We start from the raw sequence: 20902 nt of genomic DNA, 5'->3' as shown, positions 1-20902 counted from the left end.
CTCAGAGAGAAAAGATGCATGCTGCCAAGCGTGATGCCCTGAGTTTGATACCCAGGACCCACGGGGTGTAAAAAAAATAACTGACTCCTACAATATGTCCTCTAATCTATACACACATCATGTAACACATGCTGCACCAACACACATATACACACACAAACACATATACATACACATAAATAAACAAAAAAAATAAATACAGAAGACTGAGAAGTAAGGAAGACTTCCACCAATTATAATTGTGGACCCTCTAGTTATCTCAGATATGAGATGTGAAATTCAGCCTGTGCCTCTCAGGATGAAAATTTCCTGACAGTCTAGTACTCTTTTTAATTGACTTCTTTCGCCGAAACAGAATCTGAGTTTACCTCTTCTTGTCCCCTGAATGTTTTAGTAATGAAAAGACAAAGCCACACTATCCATGTTCAGATAATACGAGTGTTTTAACTTTATCAAGGTGCTCTGTATTTGCAAAGTCCTGTTGTGTTATGTACGTTATCATCACGCAACCCTATGAGAGAAGTTAGTTCCCATTTGACAGATGCTAACGGTGAGGTCTGCTAACTCATCCCTGGCCGCACAGTCACAATCATGGCTTGGATCTCAGCAGGAATTCATGGAGTTTAAGCTGCTCGCACACCATCCACTTCGTGGCTTATGTGAAATAGAAAAACAATGAAAAAAAAACAACGAAGTACTTTGAAGGTGGAGTATTTTTGTTATTCTTCATAGCAAATATATAATGGAGCATATATACATATACATACATACATATGTGTTTTTATAAGGTTTATTTTGTGTGTGAATGTCAGCATGAGTCCATGTGTACATGTCTGCAGGTATGTGTGCCTCTGTGACCACGGAGGGCGTCAGAAGGGGACTTTGGATACGTTGGCCCTGCAGTTATAGACCAGCTCTCTTTGCAGGATGAGCACATTATCAGGTGGATGCTGGGGTCTGGACTCTGGTCCTCATCATGACCTTCCAGCAAGAGTCTTCACCACTGACCTAGCCACCATCCCCCATTTTCTTTCTTGCACGGATCAGTGACATCTTCCTTACACGTCTCTGCTCTAATGTTGCACTTTTCCAGCATCTAGATTTAAAAAAAATATATATCCACTTGCCCCAAGAGACCAGCTTGGCACAGTATGGCCCCACTGCTGACTCACTGAGTAGGCATAACTTGTGCCCCGCCAGTCTTAAACTTGTTCTGTAAGGACCACCTGCGAAGTGAGTCGATAATTAATTCCATACTCTAGTTTAGCCTTGGGGGTAGTTTAAAATTAAATCAGGTAGATTAAAATTAATCAAGAAGGGAGCAAAATGATGGAGGTTCAAAATGGGGGAAAGGCTGGGTAAAAGACAAAGGTCCTTGGCACGAGTAAGTTATGGCGACCAAGTCTACTGCATTGTGACCACAATTAATAATATTAATAATGTATGCTAAGGAATTACATCCTAAATGTGCTTACCCCAAAAGAAAAGGAAGTATGGAAAGAAATACGTTAATAAGTTTTCTTAAATCACTTTACGTTATATACTTGTAATAAAACATTACAATGACCCCTGTAAATATATACAATTTTTATTTGTCTATTATACTTTAATAATGCAAGAGAGGGGAAACTAAGTCAAACAATACCCTGGAGTATAAAACAATAAACTCTTATCTGGATTAAGCTGGAATTACTGAGGCCAGGCAGATACGAATTCTGAAACACTACATTTAGGAACATTGTTTGGGGGTAAATTTCCTTTTCTATATATTTTATTTGTATATATTGATTTATAAAATAATGAGTTTATTGTGACACTTTCGTGAATGCAGAGAAAGTACCTCTGTCATCTCCATGCCACTACCCAATGACACTCTTTTATGGGGAGTTTCTTAGAGGATGGAACAGTTTCATAGAATGGCACCCCAGCACTGTGCTCGGGACACCTAAATTTGGTGTCAAGAGCTAATAGGTCTGGGGGTGTTCATTAATATTGAGAATGTGAAGACACTGAATATTCGGACTTGTTCATTTCAGACAGAAAACTGTGTAATGGTGTGGCCAGATTTTAATCTTCCTGGGAGGGGAAAAATGCTTCTCAGAAGATCTCTGCCCCCCAAGGAATGTATTCATATATACATATATGAATTTTATCCATATACAGTGGGTGTATTCACATAGAGAACTGATATCAGGCCACTCCTTGCTGGTCGCAACTTCAAATATCAAAGAAGAAAAGCCCATGATTCCATTGCTGAAAAATCCTTTCCTACGATTCCCCAACGTTACACTGAACTTTGAGGTTTGGTATTTTCAAGGCTCTTAGGAGCTACATGCAGTGTCAAGGATGATACACTTACCAAGACAGAGAAGCCTACGCTATATGGAGGGGTACAATTGAAAAGCTACAGTTAGGATATTAGTTATACCTGGTATAAACAAGGACTTTACTTCTAGCCAAATAGAGCTGATTACCTCCTCATCCTTGACAAGATCATACCGTACCCTATTGTGGAATATTAGTTTAAGATGTGTTACGCCGTTTATGCTGTGAGACATTTGTTTAACAATGCAAAGAGATGTTGCATTCTTTTATGTTGCATTTGTTTTACTCTGTGAAGCTGGGTTATTTTGCCTGTCTAAAACACCTGATTGGTCCAATAAAGAGCTGAATAGCCAATAGTGAGGTAGGAGAAAGGAGAGGCAGAACTGGTGGGCAGAGAGAATAAATAGAAGACAAAGAGAAAAAGAGAGAGATCAAGAAGCAAGAAGGATAAGGAGAACATGGGGGGGCAGTCATGGAGTAAGGGAAAAGGAAGATATACAGAACAGAGAAAGATAAAAGCCCAGAGGCAAAAGGTAGATGGGGTTTAAAAAAAAAAAAAAAAAGCTGGCTAGAGATAAGCCAAGCTAAGGCCAGGCATTCATGAGTAATAATAAAACTCTGTGTGTGATTTATTTGGGAGCTGGGTTAACCCCGCCGGCAGGGTCAGCTATTCAGGGTCCTCTGAAGGGGCGCTAACCTGCAAGACATGAGCTGTAAAAGAGGAAGGAGACCAAGCAAGATTCTATTGTCAAGGTCTCCGTTTATTGGGGTGAAAGTTACAGCTTATATACCCTTGAATGGGGTGGAGGTAGGTAGGCAGGAACTCTGCCAGGGTAACTGAAGGTCATCAGCCAGCACCTGGTGTAAGCCAAAGCATGTGATTCATTAACATTGGAGTAAGGGGTGGGTTCCGTTAACAGATGTGATCCATTAGCATTGGAGTAAGGGGTGGGTTCCGTTAAGGGATAGCTCTCAAGATAGTGGGATGAGGGGTGGGTTCTCTGTAAACATCCTTAGGACAATGACCTCTGCTATCCCTGTCAGGACGATGTTCCCTGACAAATCTATCCTTAGGAAAATGGTCCCTGACAAATCCCCCTTCCTTTTATTAAGGAAGGCAGCTAATAAGTGGAGAGCACTGGTCAGAATCTAACCACATAGTCAGACCTATAGGAGAAGGGACTGGGGCAAGGAGGACCCTTCTCTCGAGTGGAGTCTCCTATCCTCTCCTGGGAACAGAGGGGTGTCTTATGGGTAGTATTAATTATTTTTTTTTTTTGCCCTTAATGATGGCCTGTGATGAGGGCTCTTGTCTTAGGTCGAGTGGGGACCAGGTTTTTCTCCCCATTACCCGTCATAGGGTTCCCAGGGCCCTGTCTTAGGTTGGGGGCGGTCCCGCCATCAGATGCCCGTCCTTGAAGCTCCTCAAAAAGGTATCTAGCAAGACCAAAGTAAGCAGCTCTTTGACTGCAGGGTCCCTGTCTTAGGCTATGTGGAGGGCAATCCTCATCCCCTGACATCATGCCATGTTGAGCCGGCCTGTACGGCCTCTGTATGATGTGCTGTTCAGGGGAGGGCTCCACAATATTCCCGTCATTGGGCCTCTGCGTGGATATTAATGAAAAGACTGCGAGGAGCTTCTAAAACAAAAGGTATAAAAGATGTAATTTGGACACCAATGACTCCATCTCTGGACAAGAAGAAAGGGTACCTTCCAAACCCAGTATTCACCTTTTAGTCTGACCTATGGTATAAACTCCTTCCTAAGTGCCTACTCCAATATAAGATTACGAGTGCTGCTTGCCAAAAATTTTTTTCCAGGGATTCCAAGGTCTAACGGGTTTGGGGTCTGTAACAAGGGTAGAAAATTGAAGAGCAGCTGCAGGTCGTTCTGTCTCCGAAGTTCTGAGGTCCTCCGTGGAGCCACGAGTATTTAGGCGATGATAATGAACAGCAACGGAATCTTTTGTTATTTCGTCAACCTGGGTCTTAATAAAGCGGGTTAGTTTTGAAAAGGCCCATGGGCCAAAGGATAAAAGCAATAATAGTCCCAAAAGAGGGCCCAACAAACTGGGCAAGAGTGTGGATAACCAGGGGGAGGTAGAAAACCAGTTTTGATACCAAGATTCCTGTTTTTCTCTGTTTCTTTTTCTTTCTTCTAAACTGTTTTTTACCTTTTGTATGCTATCCTGTACTAGGCCTGTTTTATCTGAATAAAAGCAACATTCTTCTTTAAGGGCGACACAAAGTCCCCCTTCTTTAAGAAAAACAAGATCAAGGCCTCGTCTATTCTGCAGAACCACCTCTGACAGAGAGACAAATGAGTCCTTTAGGTTCTCCAGGCCCTTTTGTAATTCCTGGATGTCTCTGTCCACCGCCAAACTGAGTTGGGCATATTGCTGTTGGGAGGTGATAAGAGAGGCTATCCCTGTTCCTGCACCTGTGGCTCCTAATCCCAAAATAATAGCTAAAGTGATGGCTGTAATAGGTTCTCTCTTGTTTCGGGGCATAGTAGTGCCCTGTTCCCAAAAGTGGAGGAGATCCTCTGACTCATGTATCGTCAGACGAGGCACCAGCCGCACAAGCACACAATAATCTCTATTGATCAAAAAGTTATTGGTAATTATATAAGTGGTGAGGCCCGAGGCACAAGCAAAATAAAATTCTTCAGGTGCAGAAATATAAGAAAAAGAGATATTAACAATAAATGTCTGATTGCAGGTATACTGCAATGGTTGGGGAAAGCGTAAAGCTGGTCCCCTAAGGCATAGTCCTATGCCAGAGACCTGGCCTATCGTAATACCTTCACCGTCGACAGGATGCCACCTTAAATGCTTTGTATCATTAGTTAGATGGGGGGAGCCAAAGGCAGCCACACCTTCATAAAAGGGGGGCTTCGGTGAAAAGCAAACCCAGCATTCCTCATATAGGGAATTATTAATGGCATGTAAAGCAGTTATAGAAGCATTGACCATAGATAGAATAAGATCAGCAGAAGAGGGAAGTCCTTGGGGTAAGGTGGGTTGAAAAGGAGGGGCTGTTACAGAGGAACCATTGGTTGGGGGTTGTTTGTGAGATGGACGACTAGGTTGCCCACTAGCCAGAGAATGTAATGCCTTATTGGGGCCTACTGCGGTAACGGAGGATTGGGGGACTGTTCTTAGTAACTTTATTTTAAAAGTCACCCCAAAATCCCTTCCGGCCTTATAGAGACGGAGCCCCCATTCTACCCCTCTAGAGCTGGCCCAGTCAAATTTTTTTCCTGCTTCTGTAAAGGAAATTACCAAGGGGTTACACCAGCCCCTAGATTGGCTGTCAGATACACATTGAGCAGATAGTTTTTGGGCTGGATCTTTTCTCTTTACTTGAATATAATCCCAGGAAGAAGAGGGATTCCAATATGTATCCCCAGTAGTTTCACAGCCCCATGAGGCACAGAAATAATCAGAGCTATATCCACATTTGGAGGCCAGGGAGCGATTTCTGTGGGAGGCCCCAGGGCAAACATATATTGGTGTAAGGGCAAGGGAGGTCCTACTAAGTTTGTTGGCACAGCCAGGCTCCGTGGTATGACATGAATCTTCTGGAGCCTGAGTTAAAGGGAGAAACTTATCGGCCACTCCCCAATCTGTATGGCCTCCCAGAGCCAGTTTGCAGAGATCTACCTCTAGAGGGCCCCAATCAGGAGTTGCGGCTACGGTGGAGGAGGAGTTAGCAGTGTCACCTGCTTCATTTATGACCTGCCAGGTAAAATTGAAAAGTTGATACAGGGGTGTCGTCACTCCGATATGGTTGGTCCAAATTAGAAGGAGCCATAGCCAAGGTGGTTTCAAGATTTCTGCCAGCATCTGAAAGAAAAAACAAGAGGAAATTTTCTCAGGGTTTACTTTCCCTGGTTGGATTATACAATTTTATCAAACGCTCAGGGAGCCACCTGGCATTTTGAGCCTTGGTATCATAAATACATGCATGGCCTTTTCCCCAAATAAGCACAGGGTCAGGGCCAGCCCAGACTCCCAACAGGGGGTCCTTCCATAGGGCTTGTGCATAAGTAGATTGGGTAGAAGGGTGCCACAATCTGTCCGCAGCAGACTGCCCTTGATTGTCCAAAGTTAGAAAATTGAGCACAAAGAGAGCATGAGCCAATATTGTCTTGGCATTGCCTTTTATGGGGTAAAGAGTCTCTTGTGTCATTAACTTAGAGATGGTATGCTTAAGAGTCTGATTGGCACGTTCAACAATGCCCTGGCCTTGTGGATTGTAGGGAATACCAGTACGATGTTTTATATTTAACTGGGCACAGAACTGTTTAAATTTTTGGCTAGTATAGCCAGGTCCATTGTCAGTCTTAAGCATTTGGGGATGTCCCATAGCAGAAAATGCAAGAAATAAGTGAGCAATGACCTGTTTAGTTGCTTCCCCCGTCTGAGCAGATGCATACAGGAAGCCACTATAAGTATCAATAGTAACATGAACATATTTAAGTTTACCAAAGGAGGGGACATGAGTAACATCCATTTGCCATAGTTCCCCTGGGATCAGGCCCCGAGGGTTGACTCCCAGATGAGGTTCAGGTAAAAAGGTCACACAATTCTTGCAATTTTTAACAATTTGTCTGGCTTGTTCTCTAGTTATACCAAATCTAAGACGCAAGGTTGAGGCATTAAGATGATGGAGTAAGTGAGCAGCCTGAGCCTCCTGTACAGGATCCTGTACAGAGACCGAGGCAACTAAACGAGTGCTCTTGTCCGCCAATTCATTTCCTCGTGTCAAAGGTCCAGGCAAACCAGAATGTGCTCGAATATGGCCCACAAAAAACAAATATGAACGGTCTCTAATTAATCTTTGAATTTTGGAGAACAATTGAAACGTAGGTGTTGAAGGCTGAATGGTAGGAACCATTTCTAGAACCTGAATAGCCCTCACAACATATTGGCTATCAGAGAACAAATTAAATTCTTGGTGGCGGATCAATTGGAATATGGTTAAAGCTGCATATAATTCTACCATCTGGGCAGATCTGTATGGGGTATCAATAGAGTAGGCCTTATCATTAATAACATATGAAGCTTTCCCATTTTTTGAGCCATCTATAAACACAAGTAAGGCATTTGGAATGGGCTGCAAGCGTGTATTCTTTAAAAATGTAAAAGGTGTAATATTAAGAAATTGGATAAGCCTGTTTCCTGGCATGTGGGTATCAAACTTTCCCCGAAACCCAGCAAGTAGCACAGCCCATTCATCATGTCTTTGTTGTAGCCAGGCTATCTGATCTCCCGAATATGGGGTAACAATAACATCTGGGTCACGGCCAAAGTATCGAACCGCAGTCTTGATACCTGAGAACAGAACCTGATTCACTAAAAAAGGATAGGAGGGCAAAACCTTGGATGAGGTAGCAGGCGCATGTATCCAAAGAAGCGGCTGCTCCTCTTGCCACAGGAGCCCTGATGGCATATAATCAGTGGCAAATGTCAATAGATAAAGGATTTTTTCAGGATCAAAATATCCTGAGCCTTGCTGGGAGATAGCTTCTTCTACCCTTATAAGTGCGGCTTCTGCCTCTAATGTAAGGCTCCTAGGGGAACTAGGGTCAGGATCTCCTTGTAATATATTAAATAAAGGTTTTAAATCTCCTGTTGTGAGTCGCAAATAAGGGCGTAACCAATTAATATCACCTAAAAGTTTCTGAAAATCATTCAGGCAACGTAAACTCGTTTTTCTTATATGGATTTTTGAGGTGCGAATTAAGGTTGGTTCCAATTGAAACCCCAAAAACAAAAAGGGATAGCAAGTCTGAGTTTTTTCTGGGGATATAATAAAGCCCCTATATTGTAAAGCCAAGACTAAATCCTGAGCTATTTTTTGTGCCATATCAGCCTTGTCTGCAGCTATTAACAAGTCATCCATGTAGTGGATGAGGTACGCAGAGGGGTAAAGTAACCTTATGGGATCCACAGATTGTGTCACAAAACGCTGGCATAGGGTGGGCGAGTTGGCCATGCCCTGTGGTAAGACTCGCCACTGAAACCGAGGGTTTGGGCCAACATGATTAGTAATTGGGATGGAAAACGCAAATCGCTTACAATCTGCCGGGTGAAGGGGTATAGAAAAAAAGCAGTTTTTTATGTCAATAACAATCTTGTGAAAATCTTTGGGAATAGCAACTGGTGATGGCAGGCCAGGCTGTAAAGCTCCCATGGGTAGCATGGTCTTATTAACTTCCCTTAAGTCCTGTAACAGTCTCCAGTCCCCATTTTTCTTTTTAATGACAAATATAGGGGTGTTCCATGGGGATGTGGAGGGCTCAAGATGTCCCTGCTCTAATTGTTCCTGCACCAACTGCAGGGCAGCCTGAACCTTTTCCTGAGGCATGGACCACTGGTCTATCCAGACTGGGTCATTAGACCTCCAAGATATCTTATCAGCCTGGAGTGCAGGAGGATCAGTGGCCCTTAGGAAAAAAGGTCCACGCCTAAGCCTAACCTACCTTGGTGTTGGCCAGTAGCAATAGGGTCTGTAAATCCTTGTTCTTTCTTTCCTAATCCTTTACCAGGGAGGAATCCCATTTTAAGCATCTGTTTAGTGACAATTTCATTAGGACTAAGCATAATAACTCCCATTTGTTTTAAGATGTCCCTTCCCCAGAGGTTAACTGGGAGGCCTGGGACTATAAAAGGCTGAATGGTGCCTGAATTACCCTCTTTGTCTTTCCAGGTTAATAACTTAGAACTTTTTAAAGTATTCTGGGTTTGTCCTATACCTTGTAAGTGGGTGGCAGTGGAATCTACAGGCCATGCTTTAGGCCAGTACCTGGATGATAGTACAGTGGCATCCGCACCTGTGTCTAAAAGACCCTGGAATTGTTTATTATCTAGCCATAAAGTCATCATAGGTCGGGTATCAGAAAGCTGTTGTACCCAATATATGTCAGAAGAGCCGGGGCTCGAGGCACCACGTTTGTTTCCTTGGCAGGGGAATTGTCCCATCATAGGTAATGGCAGGGCTTGTGCTATGCGATGTCCAGCTCTAAGAGTTAAGGGGCCTTCAGTAGCAGTGGCAAGCAATTTAATTTCTCCTTCATAATCAGCATCAACCACAGAGGGAGTAACAGAAAGCCCCTTTAGGGAGCATGAAGCTCACCCTATAATAAGATAGAACATGCCAGGAGGAGGAGGGCCATACAGCCTAGTCTCTACAATCGTGGTCCCATCCTCAGGGGTTATAATCCGGGTGGAGGAGGGGCACAAGTCCAATCCTGCGCTCCCTGGGGTGGCCCTGTAAAGGGGTTTTGACGTTGGGTCGTTCCCCTTGCATGAGCTGGCTGGTACAGAATTGGTGAGTAAGGGCCCCCGATCGGGGCCCCTCTCCCATTTCCCTGAACCGCAGTAGCTGAGACAGGGGTTAGGGAGTTGCCCATATTATCAGTCTTGGATTTGCAATACCTTGCCCAATGTTTGCCCCGCCTACATCGGGGGCAGGGTCCTGGAGGGCCACCCCCTCTATCCTCAGGACAATTTTGGTTATTCTCAACTATTGATCGAGAGGGGCATTCTCTCGCAAAGTGTCCCAGTTGACCACAGGTGAAACATGTCTTCCCTCCGGGGCGAGAGTGTCCCCTTTGTCCCTGAAATACTGCGCCGATGGCCAGGCTGATTGACTTTGATAGCTGGTGACCAAAATTGTCTACCTCATTGCACACCTTAATCATACCAGAAACATCAATGTTCCTCATTTTTCCCCTTAATGCAGCTTTACATGCAGTATTGGCATTCTCAAAGGCCAGCTGTTTGACCAAGGTCCCTTCCATTTCCTCTGGCCCCAAGATTCTTTCTGCTGTTTCTTGGAGCCGACCCATAAACTGAGCATATGGTTCCTGAGGTCCCTGGATGATTTTAGTGAGCGGGGTGGTAGTGGCGCCAGTGGAGGGAACTGCCCTCCAAGCTGCCAAAGCAGCCTGTGCCGTCTGGGAAAGTATCCCAGTGGACAGTCCTTTTTGCTTGTCTTCATCTGCAAACTTGCCTTTACCAGCAATTTTATCAACTGTCCAGGAGGCAGTCTGACTTAATGGGTTCCTTCTATTTTCGTTTGCAAGGGCTTCAGCCCTATCGAGAAACTCAGACTTCCAAGTCAGGTATTGTCCTCTATTCAATACTGACTAGACCACCCTGCTCCATTCTATGGGCAGCATAAATCCTTCTCCTGCCAATCCCTCCAATATAGAAAAAGTAAAAGGTGCATTCATCCCATAATTTTTAACAGCAGAGTGAAGATCTTTAATATGTTTAATTTTTAATTTTTTATATATGGGCCAGAAAGTTTCATATTCATTTTGTTCAGGCTCTTCCTCCGAATCAGAGGCCATCTGATCTTGCTCATAATTGCCCTCTTGCCTTGGCTCTAGTCCTGGGGGGGTTTCTGTGGTATCAGGCTGAGACTCAGCAGCCTCTTCCACTTGTCTGGCTCGTGACCGGGTCAGGACTGGATAAGCCATTTTACGATTAAGTTTAGAGTTTGCCCGTTTGTCTAAAGTCGTGCCCTTTCCCATAGTAAACTGTAAATCCTGAATCTGAACAGAAAGGTCTGAGAGCTCATGTTGTAATGCAAGCACTTGTTTGAGACCTCCTATTTGCGCCTTAAGGGCAGCTTTTGTATTAAGTAATTCCTGAATCAAGGGAGTGGGCAAAGGCATGCTATCGGGGGCAGTCAGAACATAAGGCGGTGGCCGCGGAGTCCTTTTTGGATGACTAAGAAAGACGCGGGGGGCTTTATCCCCTCTACCATACCTTCCTTTCTCATAACTAGCCGCTTCTACCTCTAACTCATTTTCGGACCCTGAATCCAAAGGCTCCTCTGGACTTTGAATCCAGCGATCCGAGTCCTGCAGGCCGGGTTTGATTTCATTTTTAAAAGCGACCAGCGATGGATAAATGCTTTTAGGCGGCTTTTGGATCTCATCTTCAGCGGGCACGGTCTCTTTTTGGGGAGCTGTTATAGATTTAATAGGTCCTGGGGAGGGGTCCTCGGGGATACTAATAACAACCGAAGGACAGGGGGAAGAACACCCACCCTCTTCATTTTTACAAGATGACGGGCGGGATGCCTCTAAGAATTCAGTGACTATCGTTAGGAGATGGGAACCATCCCCTCCTTTTTCTGGACTATTTATGACGTCCCTGATCAGGGACCAGTAACTAAAAACAATTTCTGGCACAGAATCACCTCCTTTAATCATCTTACTAAGATCTTTGCCCACCTTGTCCCAAATTTTGGGATGTATCTCTGGGCCTGTTAAAACTAACCAAGGGCATTTTTCATCTATAAAACAAAAGAATTCAGCTAAATCTCTCTTTTTAACTCTTACTCCTCTTTCCCTAAGTGACTGTTGAAATTCCCATATGAATTTCTCTTCCTTTGAAAGCGATTGTCCCATGTCCTATAGACGACAACGAACCTGCGCCTACCTCCGTCCTGCAGACCTGTCCGAGTATCACAGCTGGTCAGGACCTTATTTTCCTTCGTCCCGGGACTGCGCCTCGTCGTCCGATTAGTTGGCCGTACTTCAGGGTCCCTGTTCAGGCGCCACTGTAACCCCGCCGGCAGGGTCAGCTATTCAGGGTCCTCTGAAGGGGCGCTAACCTGCAAGACATGAGCTGTAAAAGAGGAAGGAGACCAAGCAAGATTCTATTGTCAAGGTCTCCGTTTATTGGGGTGAAAGTTACAGCTTATATACCCTTGAATGGGGTGGAGGTAGGTAGGCAGGAACTCTGCCAGGGTAACTGAAGGTCATCAGCCAGCACCTGGTGTAAGCCAAAGCATGTGATTCATTAACATTGGAGTAAGGGGTGGGTTCCGTTAACAGATGTGATCCATTAGCATTGGAGTAAGGGGTGGGTTCCGTTAAGGGATAGCTCTCAAGATAGTGGGATGAGGGGTGGGTTCTCTGTAAACATCCTTAGGACAATGACCTCTGCTATCCCTGTCAGGACGATGTTCCCTGACAAATCTATCCTTAGGAAAATGGTCCCTGACACTGGGTGGCGGACCCCCAAGGAGTAAAAACGCCAAAACAGAACCCTATGATGGGCACATCGCCGAGGAAAGACGGTGATGACTTCTCAAGCATTTCCGGTTCATTTGTGGACAGAACCCTGCCGTGTTGGGAGACCTTGCTTCCTCCCTTACAATCATGGCTAGTCTACTAGAAAAGCAAGGGAGTGTTAGCACAGACAGCCAACTGGTACATTTGTTCCAAGTGACCTTACCTCAATTATTACTGCAACTTGGCTCGAGGCCCATCGGGGGTCACTTGCTCCCATTCATGGGATAGAAGTAGGAACTGGGGGATGACTGGAATGATAAATGTGGCCAAAGGTGAGGAAGCCGCCTTCCAGAGAGATTAGCTTTCTACCGCAGAGGGCTTTCTCTATTTCTGAACTCTTTAAATTTGGTTTGCAGGGAATTATTTTTTTTTCTTTTTTTACAATTCTCGTGTTCTTCCTGCATCTGTTTAGTCTTAAATGCTTCCAAAACATTTTTTAATCCTATCACGATTCTCTAATCCTTCCTAAAATGCTAGTCTTCAGGTTTTGTATTGTTTTGTTAATTCTAGTTTTGAAACTGCAAGCAAATGCAAGTCTTTGCAAAATGAGTGAAGGCTGTTTTGGAAGCATAACCGACTGATAGTAGTTCCACTGTTCATGGACCTCACCAAAAAAAAAAAAAAAAAAAAAAAAAAAAAAAAAAAAAAAGGAAAATACCTCAAAACACTAGGCCACTTTAATTACAGCTACCGTTTATCTTGAATTATGACAAAATAATTGTGCTGTGCTCCTGCTGGCTCAGAAGCGACAGCAGCTTATTAATCTGACCTATTTTTAGAACTGTTTCCCCATTAAAAAAAAAAAAGAAAGAAAGAAAAGAAAGTGGAAAAAGGAAACAAGAGTTAGGCAGCTGCTAATTTTATTATTCGTCTTAAAATGTCGGAAAAACAAGTATCTGCCCAAGGCAAGTGGTTAGGTTAAGCCAGCCAGCCGGCAGTTTTGACGCTCTTCCCAGCGGCATAGCTAACAGTCTTTCAAACTGAACTGATTCTCTTCAAACACTGAAGCAATCTTTTCCTAGCATTTAGGATCAAACTAGGCGATTACTGCATAGTATGTTCCAAACAGTCTGAGATCACAGAGTCCTTCATTTGGCTTGGGGTGGGAACGAGGTGAGAGAATGTCTGCTTCCGTAAGTGTCAACCGGATGAAATTTTACACCTCAGAGAGGCCCTTCCATGCGTGAAAGCAGGCTGCCCGCAGGCTGGATGAGGGTGAGAACACCTTAAGGAGGGCTTAAGGTTCTAACCAGAATGAAGAGGACTGATCAAAAGAGGGAACCGGTCCAGTTTGTCTGGGGTCTGGAGCTCCCCCAGTCGGCTTCGCTGTCGCTGAGTGCTCCCAAGGTCTTCCGGTGAAGGCCATTGCTCGGCCTGGCTTCGCTGTTTCCCATTCTGGCTTGCTTTCTTCCAGACGTCTGGATGCCAACCACATCAGCTACGTGCCACCCAACTGTTTCAGCGGCCTGCACTCCCTGAGGCACCTGTGGCTCGACGACAACGCTCTGACGGAAGTCCCCGTCCAGGCTTTCAGAAGTTTGTCGGCGCTGCAAGCCATGACCTTGGCCCTGAACAAAATACACCACATACCAGACCTGGCCTTTGGAAACCTCTCCAGTCTGGTAGTGCTGTGAGTTTTCATTGATTTTGCTCTCTGTTTTGACGGTTTCTAAATTCCCTCTGAGATCTTAAAGTATTGGACCTCAGAGTTTGAATGAAGGCGTTTTAAGGTGGGAAAAAAACTGAGACCCTCTCTTTGAGACCCTGTCTAAAATGACTTACGAATTTTCCGTGTGAATGACTTACAACATTTATCAAATACCCAACTAATGATAAACATTGCTGGGTGTGTAGAGATCAAATAGCTCCTCTGCCTTAGTGGAATTCATTGTACATTTTCAAAGAAATCATCACAAAGATAATGAAAACTTTATTGAAAGATAATTTGATTATTAACAATGTGTATTAATAAGATTTTCTTTTGCAACTCTAGGGGTGGAACTAGGCACCACAAATGCTACCTAAACAAGTATTCATACTTGATCAGTGAACAACACTTGCTGTCTTGACAAGTACTTTTTTTTTTCCTTTTTTAGTTAAAAAACGATCATTCTCCAACTGGGTATATTATCCCAGTGGCAGGGTGTCTAGCATCAACCAGTACCCGGGTTGAGGCCTAATACTGATGGAAAAAAGGCAGAAAAAGACAGGAGAAGAAAAGAAAGGGAGAGGAGAGAGAGAGAAACATTGCCTCTTGACAGCAAGGCTGCACTTCTGTAGCTTTTTTCTCTCTTTGAGATCTAGATTTCTTTGGGTTTGGTTTTGATTTTTGAAACCTGACTTCAGGAAGACTGGCCTTGAACTTCTTGTGCTGTGGAGGATGACGGAACAGTCCCGATCCTCCCGCCTTCACACACAGCCCGCCCCCACGTGTTAGGCTCCTAGGCGTGTACCACTGTGGCTGCCTCCCTCCCATCTCATCCTTTAGGCAAATCAAAGTGATTCTCACGGAGCGGTTTCTTTGACAGTAAAGCAGTATGCCCCCATGTGTGTCGTAGAATAACCAACGTTTATCCAAGGCTGACAGTCGAAGGCACTTGTTGCTTGAAGGATTGCAAGAGCATCTTGCTTGATGTGATCAGGGTTCTGTCCCCAGGACAGATGCTGGAGATAAAGTTGGGCCTGGGGACTCACCCCTGTATTCCTAGGGTTTAGAAAGCTGAGAGGCAAGAAGGAGGCAGTGAGTTTGAAAGCCAACCAAAGCTGTATAGTTCAAGCTGTGTGGCCTACTAAGTAAGATCCTGTTAAGGGAAGAAAGGACAGGAGGGAAGGGAGAACAGAGGGAGAGGAGGGAGGAAAGAAGAAAGGAAGAAAAAGATTAGCTACTTGAAGGAAAGGCACTTTGAACTTAGAGTTTCAGCGATTTCAGTCCCCAGTCCCCTTGCTTTGGGCCTGCAGTGAAGCAGATCATTGTGACTGTTTATACACGGTAGACCAAAGTTGCTCAGTTCATAGCAGCTAGGAAGCATACAATGAGACAGGAAGTGCTGGGGACCTAATAGCTCCTTCGAGGACAAGGTTCAGTGACCGAGCTTCCTTCCATTAGGCCCCACCTCTCATAGGTCCCACCACCATCCGCTGTAACACCACAGGATGGGCAGTCATTTATGACACAAACCTTACTGGGGAGCACAGAAAGGAGCTTCTTTTGCACGCGCACATGCACATGCACGCACACGCACACACGTGCGCGCATGCACGCACACACACACGCCACCCACTGACTCTCTTCTGCCTTCACCAGCCCACTTCATTACTGTGGTTGATTACCTGTCTCTTCTTTTATAGCATGTATTGCTATGAGGACTCTTATTTATCTTTTTATTTTTAAATTCTCCCCATCCCCTCTCTCGTCTGCTGTATATAAAAGACCCTGAAACGACGTCACAGATATCTCACCTGAAACCCAAATTGTATTTATTATAAGTAAGACCTTTGTCTGGGGAGAAAAGAAATTTAACAGGATATCAACAAATTTCCTACCTGAATTCCTTACATAAATATGATGTCGCTGATCCTGAAGAAGCTGGCTATGGACTTTCTTTTTTGTTTGCTTGGTTTTTTTTTTTTCCCCTCCACTATTTTTTTTAAACTTTGTCTCTCTTAAACCCATTTTCCAAAACCTCTTTGGGAGTTAGTCTGCTTTTCAGTGGCGTACACAGGTGCTCTCATTGACTCTGGCAGACCTGCTTCATCAATTGAGCCCAAGATGATCATTGCACACACTGATAGTTTGTCAAAATTACTAATCTTGGGCAGCAGTAAAAGTCCAGTCACTAGTCCCTTTCTTCACAAGCCTGTGGCCCAATCCTGGGAATGGAGTCATCACAGAACATGCTCAGTCCACGTGTGACCCCTCGCTCCACCCCATCACCTCCCTCAGTGATGCTCGGTAACTCTATTGAGCACGCCACATCCCCTAAGTCACAACGAGCAAACCACGCTGGAAAACAGAACAACAACAAAGCCAATCACACTTGCCATCTCACACACACACACACACGCACGCACGCACGCACACACGCACACACACACGTACACACACGCACACACACGCACACACACGGAAGTTAATCTTACACTCTATGCCATAGAAGCATTTACAGAATGAGTGAAGGCAGCAGAGGGGCTTTCTAAAAAAAAAAAAAATGTTCATTTCTTATCACTAGTGCATTTCTTCGCCTTTCTTAGGATTTAAACATCCTGAATGTTCTTCCTGGATTTTTCTCTGTGCAGTCCGCCTTCGGGACTGTTCCTGACTGCGGGTAATGCTCTCTTGCAGGCATCTCCATAACAATAGAATCCACTCCCTGGGAAAGAAATGCTTTGCCGGACTCCACAGCCTGGAGACTCTGTGAGTTGACCTTTCATTTGCTTCCCTTTTTCCAGCGTTTTCATGAATATTCTGAAGGAATCAAAACAGCCTTAAAGGCAAACTTGATGTTTGGTTTGGTTAATTGCCCGAGCTTTAAGCAGATATTTACAGAGGTTTTATTTTACACACACACACACACACACACACACACACACACACACACACACACCCCACAGAGCTAAACAATAAAACTGAGATTCTATTTTAGTCTCTTGAGAGAGGCAAATTAGTGAAAATAATTAAAGCTAAACGAGTTCTTCTTAGGAGCAGTGACTGTTTGCTTAGGAACGTGTTTTCTCCACCCATGGAGCAATCCCTCTTGTCAGACGCACTAATCATGACTTGTGTGTGAGTTTGGTCCTCTTCAGAAAGAGAAAACAAAGAAGCTGAGATCCAGGCCCTTCATAAGGAATGTGGTTCCTACTGAAGCAACGCAAGGGATGACATCACTTATAGACCTTGTTCAAATAATTTTTACAAATATCCTATTGAGCAGCTAACTTCTCTTAGGCTCCACTGGGTTACTTTACCAAGGCTATGTATTTAGCCTATTTGGGGATTCCTTCTTTCTCTAGTCTGATTCTGAAATCTATGATTATCTCCAGATACTGCTTTCCAGGAATGGGTCAGAGGTTCCCCTGGACACAGTGACAGGCACCTGTGGTCTCTCTATTTGTAAGAATGTGATAGAGCACCACTCCAGCCCAGGAGTCTGAGACTAACCTGGGACAGCATAGCAAGACTCCATCTCAAAAAAAAAAAAAAAAAAAAAAAAAAACAGCTCAGGTTTTTTTGTTGGTACTTTTGATAAAATGAGTCCAGTCAACTGACCGTGTCCTAGTGTCCTAGATCCCGGAGCCAAGACAGAGGATCTTACCATCCACCTAGGCACAAGCCTCCTCCTGGTGGAGAACAAACTCTTCAAAGCCCTGCTGAGTCACTGAAGTCCTATATGGATGGATAGCAGACAGCAAAAGTTCTGAGTGTCGGAAGTGGAGCAGGGGGACAACTGAGGGAATATCCTCAGGCCACGTGACATAGTTAGTACTGGAATCCAGTAAACTACACAAGGCTTGTGATGGCAAAAGCAAGTCTTCTAGGGCCTTAGGGAGCATTGTCCGTTTGCAAGCAGACCAACACTTTACCCATAGTCAATTTAGTTTCTAACCAGGTTCACTTCCTGAGAGACCATGTATTCTGGGTCTTCTCCTAACCAAAGAACACCCCTGACTCTCCTCGCAGAAGACTGTCACCCCACTTCTCCATGGATGTCAAAGAGGAACTCATTCAGGCAGATCCTTGACGCCGTGGGAAAACAGTTTCTATCAGCCACTAGGAGAAAGTTAGAACGTCTCTCTCATGAAGTGACACTCTCTCATCCCTTTTGACAGAACAATTGGAGAAAAAAAAATCAGCTTGACTGGGTGTTTCCATAAATGCTTTTCCTGTCGTTGTCCTGGGTAAGGAACCAGACTTACAGAAAAATACATACAAATACCACAAAGTAAAACATTTCAGGACAAAAATCTGTGAATCTTATTGTCTGGCCCCACTTTGCCCAGGGCTACAGAGGATCAGTAAATTGGTTGTTTCCAGCCTCTTCCTTTCCCTGACTAGAAAACCAAGTAATTTATAAGGGTCCAGTCCTCGTTTAATCAAAACAGAGCATCTGGAGAGATTTACACACAGGAAGAAAATCTATGTCCACAAAAGACATGAGTTTCCTGCCTGCAGAACAGCTTAAGGGTGGCTGTGCCAGACAAGTAGGAATCTTGATTCATGTCTAACTCGGTCAAATTATCTTTCTCTTAAAATTAAATGGCCATTCTTTTCTACTGAGGAGGATCTAACCACATCTGATTGCCTTACCAAAAGAGTTTTCTGTGTCATTTGGGAAATCTACCATTCCCGGGGACCAGACAGCAATTCTTTTTCATCTGAAGCTGTAGGTATAAGGAGTAAGCCTGTAAAACATCTGTGAGTAATGGCATTGAAAAGCCATTTGTGTCATTACAAATAGAGAAATTAATGATTTGAGTTTCTCTGACCCTTCCATCTCTCTGTATGAGGGATAACACAGAGCTTTGCCTCTCAGACCAAAACAAATGCAGGACTTGAGTTGATCATGTACGACCTTGGGGAAGCTCAAGACTACATGTCCTTGCTAAGAGAACTGTGTATCACATAAACCTTTCCAAACACATTTTGCCCTGGACTTCTGTAATAGGAGCGTGGGGCCCCTTTTGTTCCATCCCTCCTGGCTAGCTTACCCGAAATAATCACACAGAAATTGTATTAATTAAATTACTGCCTGGCCTATTAGCTCTAGCCTCTTATTGGCTAACTCTCACATCTTGATTAACCCATTTCTATTAAATCTGTGTATCACCACGTGATTGTGGCTTACCGGCAAGAGTCTAACCTATGTCCGTCTCAGGCAGGAGATTCATGGTGTCTGCCACACTTCCCTTCTTCCCAGAATTCTGTTCTGTCTACTCCGCCCACCTAAGGGCTGCCCTATCAAAAGGCCAAGACAGTCTATTCAACCAATGAAAGCAATACAAATACAGAAGGCCCTCCTACACCAGACTTCAGGCTGGGTGAGACACAGGCTCTCTGCAGGAGCCAGGAACAGGGCAGTTTTCATGTCCCACGTCCTAAATAGGACCGAGGAAACAAGAAAGGGGATGTGTCCCAGGACTGAAGAGTGGAAACTCCAGCTGGCAATTCTATGAACCAGGATCCAGGGAAGAACTCCATCAGGGAGTAGTCAGAACCCACCAAGCAAGCATCACCCCTCCTTGGAAGTTAAAGCGGATACAGGTCCCTCCCTGTTTTAAATGACCCGCCACCCTTGATCCTTAGCTTGAAATTTCTGTTAGTTGGTGTCATGATTATTGTAAATCAGACGTTTTCAGGCTATTGGTGGTCAAAGCTCTAGAGATGGTTCAGCAGGTTAAAGCACTTGTAGCTCAGCCTGGTTAGCTGAGTTTTATCGCTGGAACCTACCAATGAAAGGAGAAAACTAGGTCTCCAAAATTGTTCTCTTACTTCTGCAAGCCTGCTTGGTGCTCATACATACAAACACACATACATGCAAATGCATGTGTGCTCCACACATGCACACATGCTAAAATACAGTAAATTGTTTTTAAAGTATTAGCTGGCAGCCAGCCAATAAACCATGTCTTGAAAGAGAAAGCAAAGGAGCTTCCATCTATGACATGGGTGCATTGGAATACTTAACTTGTATGAACACTGAGGAAATAGAAGTTTTAGATGAAATGCTGAAAACACCATTTATTCATTTCTAGAGACTTAAATTATAATAACCTCGATGAATTCCCCACTGCAATCAAGACACTCTCCAACCTTAAAGAACTGTAAGTATTAAAGCAAGTTTAATGAATGAACTTTTACTCTTTGTAAATTTATTTTAAAATTGACATAATTATTCACATAATGGCTGAAATTTTTGTTTATACAAGTAATGGCTTGGCACACTTGAAGTATATTTTAATTGATTTCCAGAACCAAAAAAAAATCATACTTTTTAATTTATAAATTGCCTCTCTTGTTTATATATAAAAACGCATCATTTATATCTATATAACCCATATGCTTTCATTTTTCCTAAGTGATATATATTCTAGTACCACTTTTATTCTTTGTATAATTGTAATACAACTATAATAGAATTTAGCTATTTGTTAATTCTATGAATCTAGAAATTTCTGAGCTGCATAAATATAGAATCGTATGAATAAAATTTTGTCCCTTTATAGCAATAGATGTCATTCCTAACTTCCATACAGCCACAGTCATACAAAACCCAAAGATCCTTGACTCTGCCTCTCTGCCATTCAGATTTTATTGGTCCTGACAGGGGCAATCAATTTATTATCACGACCCACTAAACATTTCCCTTGTAAGGAGCTTCCTTAAATCTCTGCCTCATGGCAGCTTAACTCAGTTTTCCTCTCTCTGGCTTCAAACAGAGTCATCTTAATCTTCTCTCCAAAGATAGCTCGCACTCAAGC

General features: G+C 43.8%; 1 protein-coding gene across 3 annotated transcripts in view; it reads left to right on the top strand.

Annotated features, from left to right (window-relative positions):
• The window catches only part of Lgr5 (leucine rich repeat containing G protein-coupled receptor 5), a 148788-nt gene that overhangs the window by 106682 nt on the left and 21204 nt on the right, over nucleotides 1-20902 (top strand). For all 3 annotated transcript variants that reach the window (XM_038314711.1, XM_038314712.1, XM_038314710.1), the window contains 3 exons: nucleotides 13842-14057; nucleotides 16770-16841; nucleotides 20177-20245. In XM_038314711.1, the coding sequence (XP_038170639.1) occupies nucleotides 13842-14057; nucleotides 16770-16841; nucleotides 20177-20245 (357 nt within the window). The remainder of the gene's footprint in view (nucleotides 1-13841; nucleotides 14058-16769; nucleotides 16842-20176; nucleotides 20246-20902) is intronic.

This window comes from Arvicola amphibius, chromosome 17 (genome assembly GCF_903992535.2).
Source record: "Arvicola amphibius chromosome 17, mArvAmp1.2, whole genome shotgun sequence".
NCBI lineage: Eukaryota > Metazoa > Chordata > Mammalia > Rodentia > Cricetidae > Arvicola > Arvicola amphibius.
The sequence above is the reverse complement of the archived record's forward strand: the minus strand, read 5'-3'. Positions and strand labels throughout refer to the sequence as shown.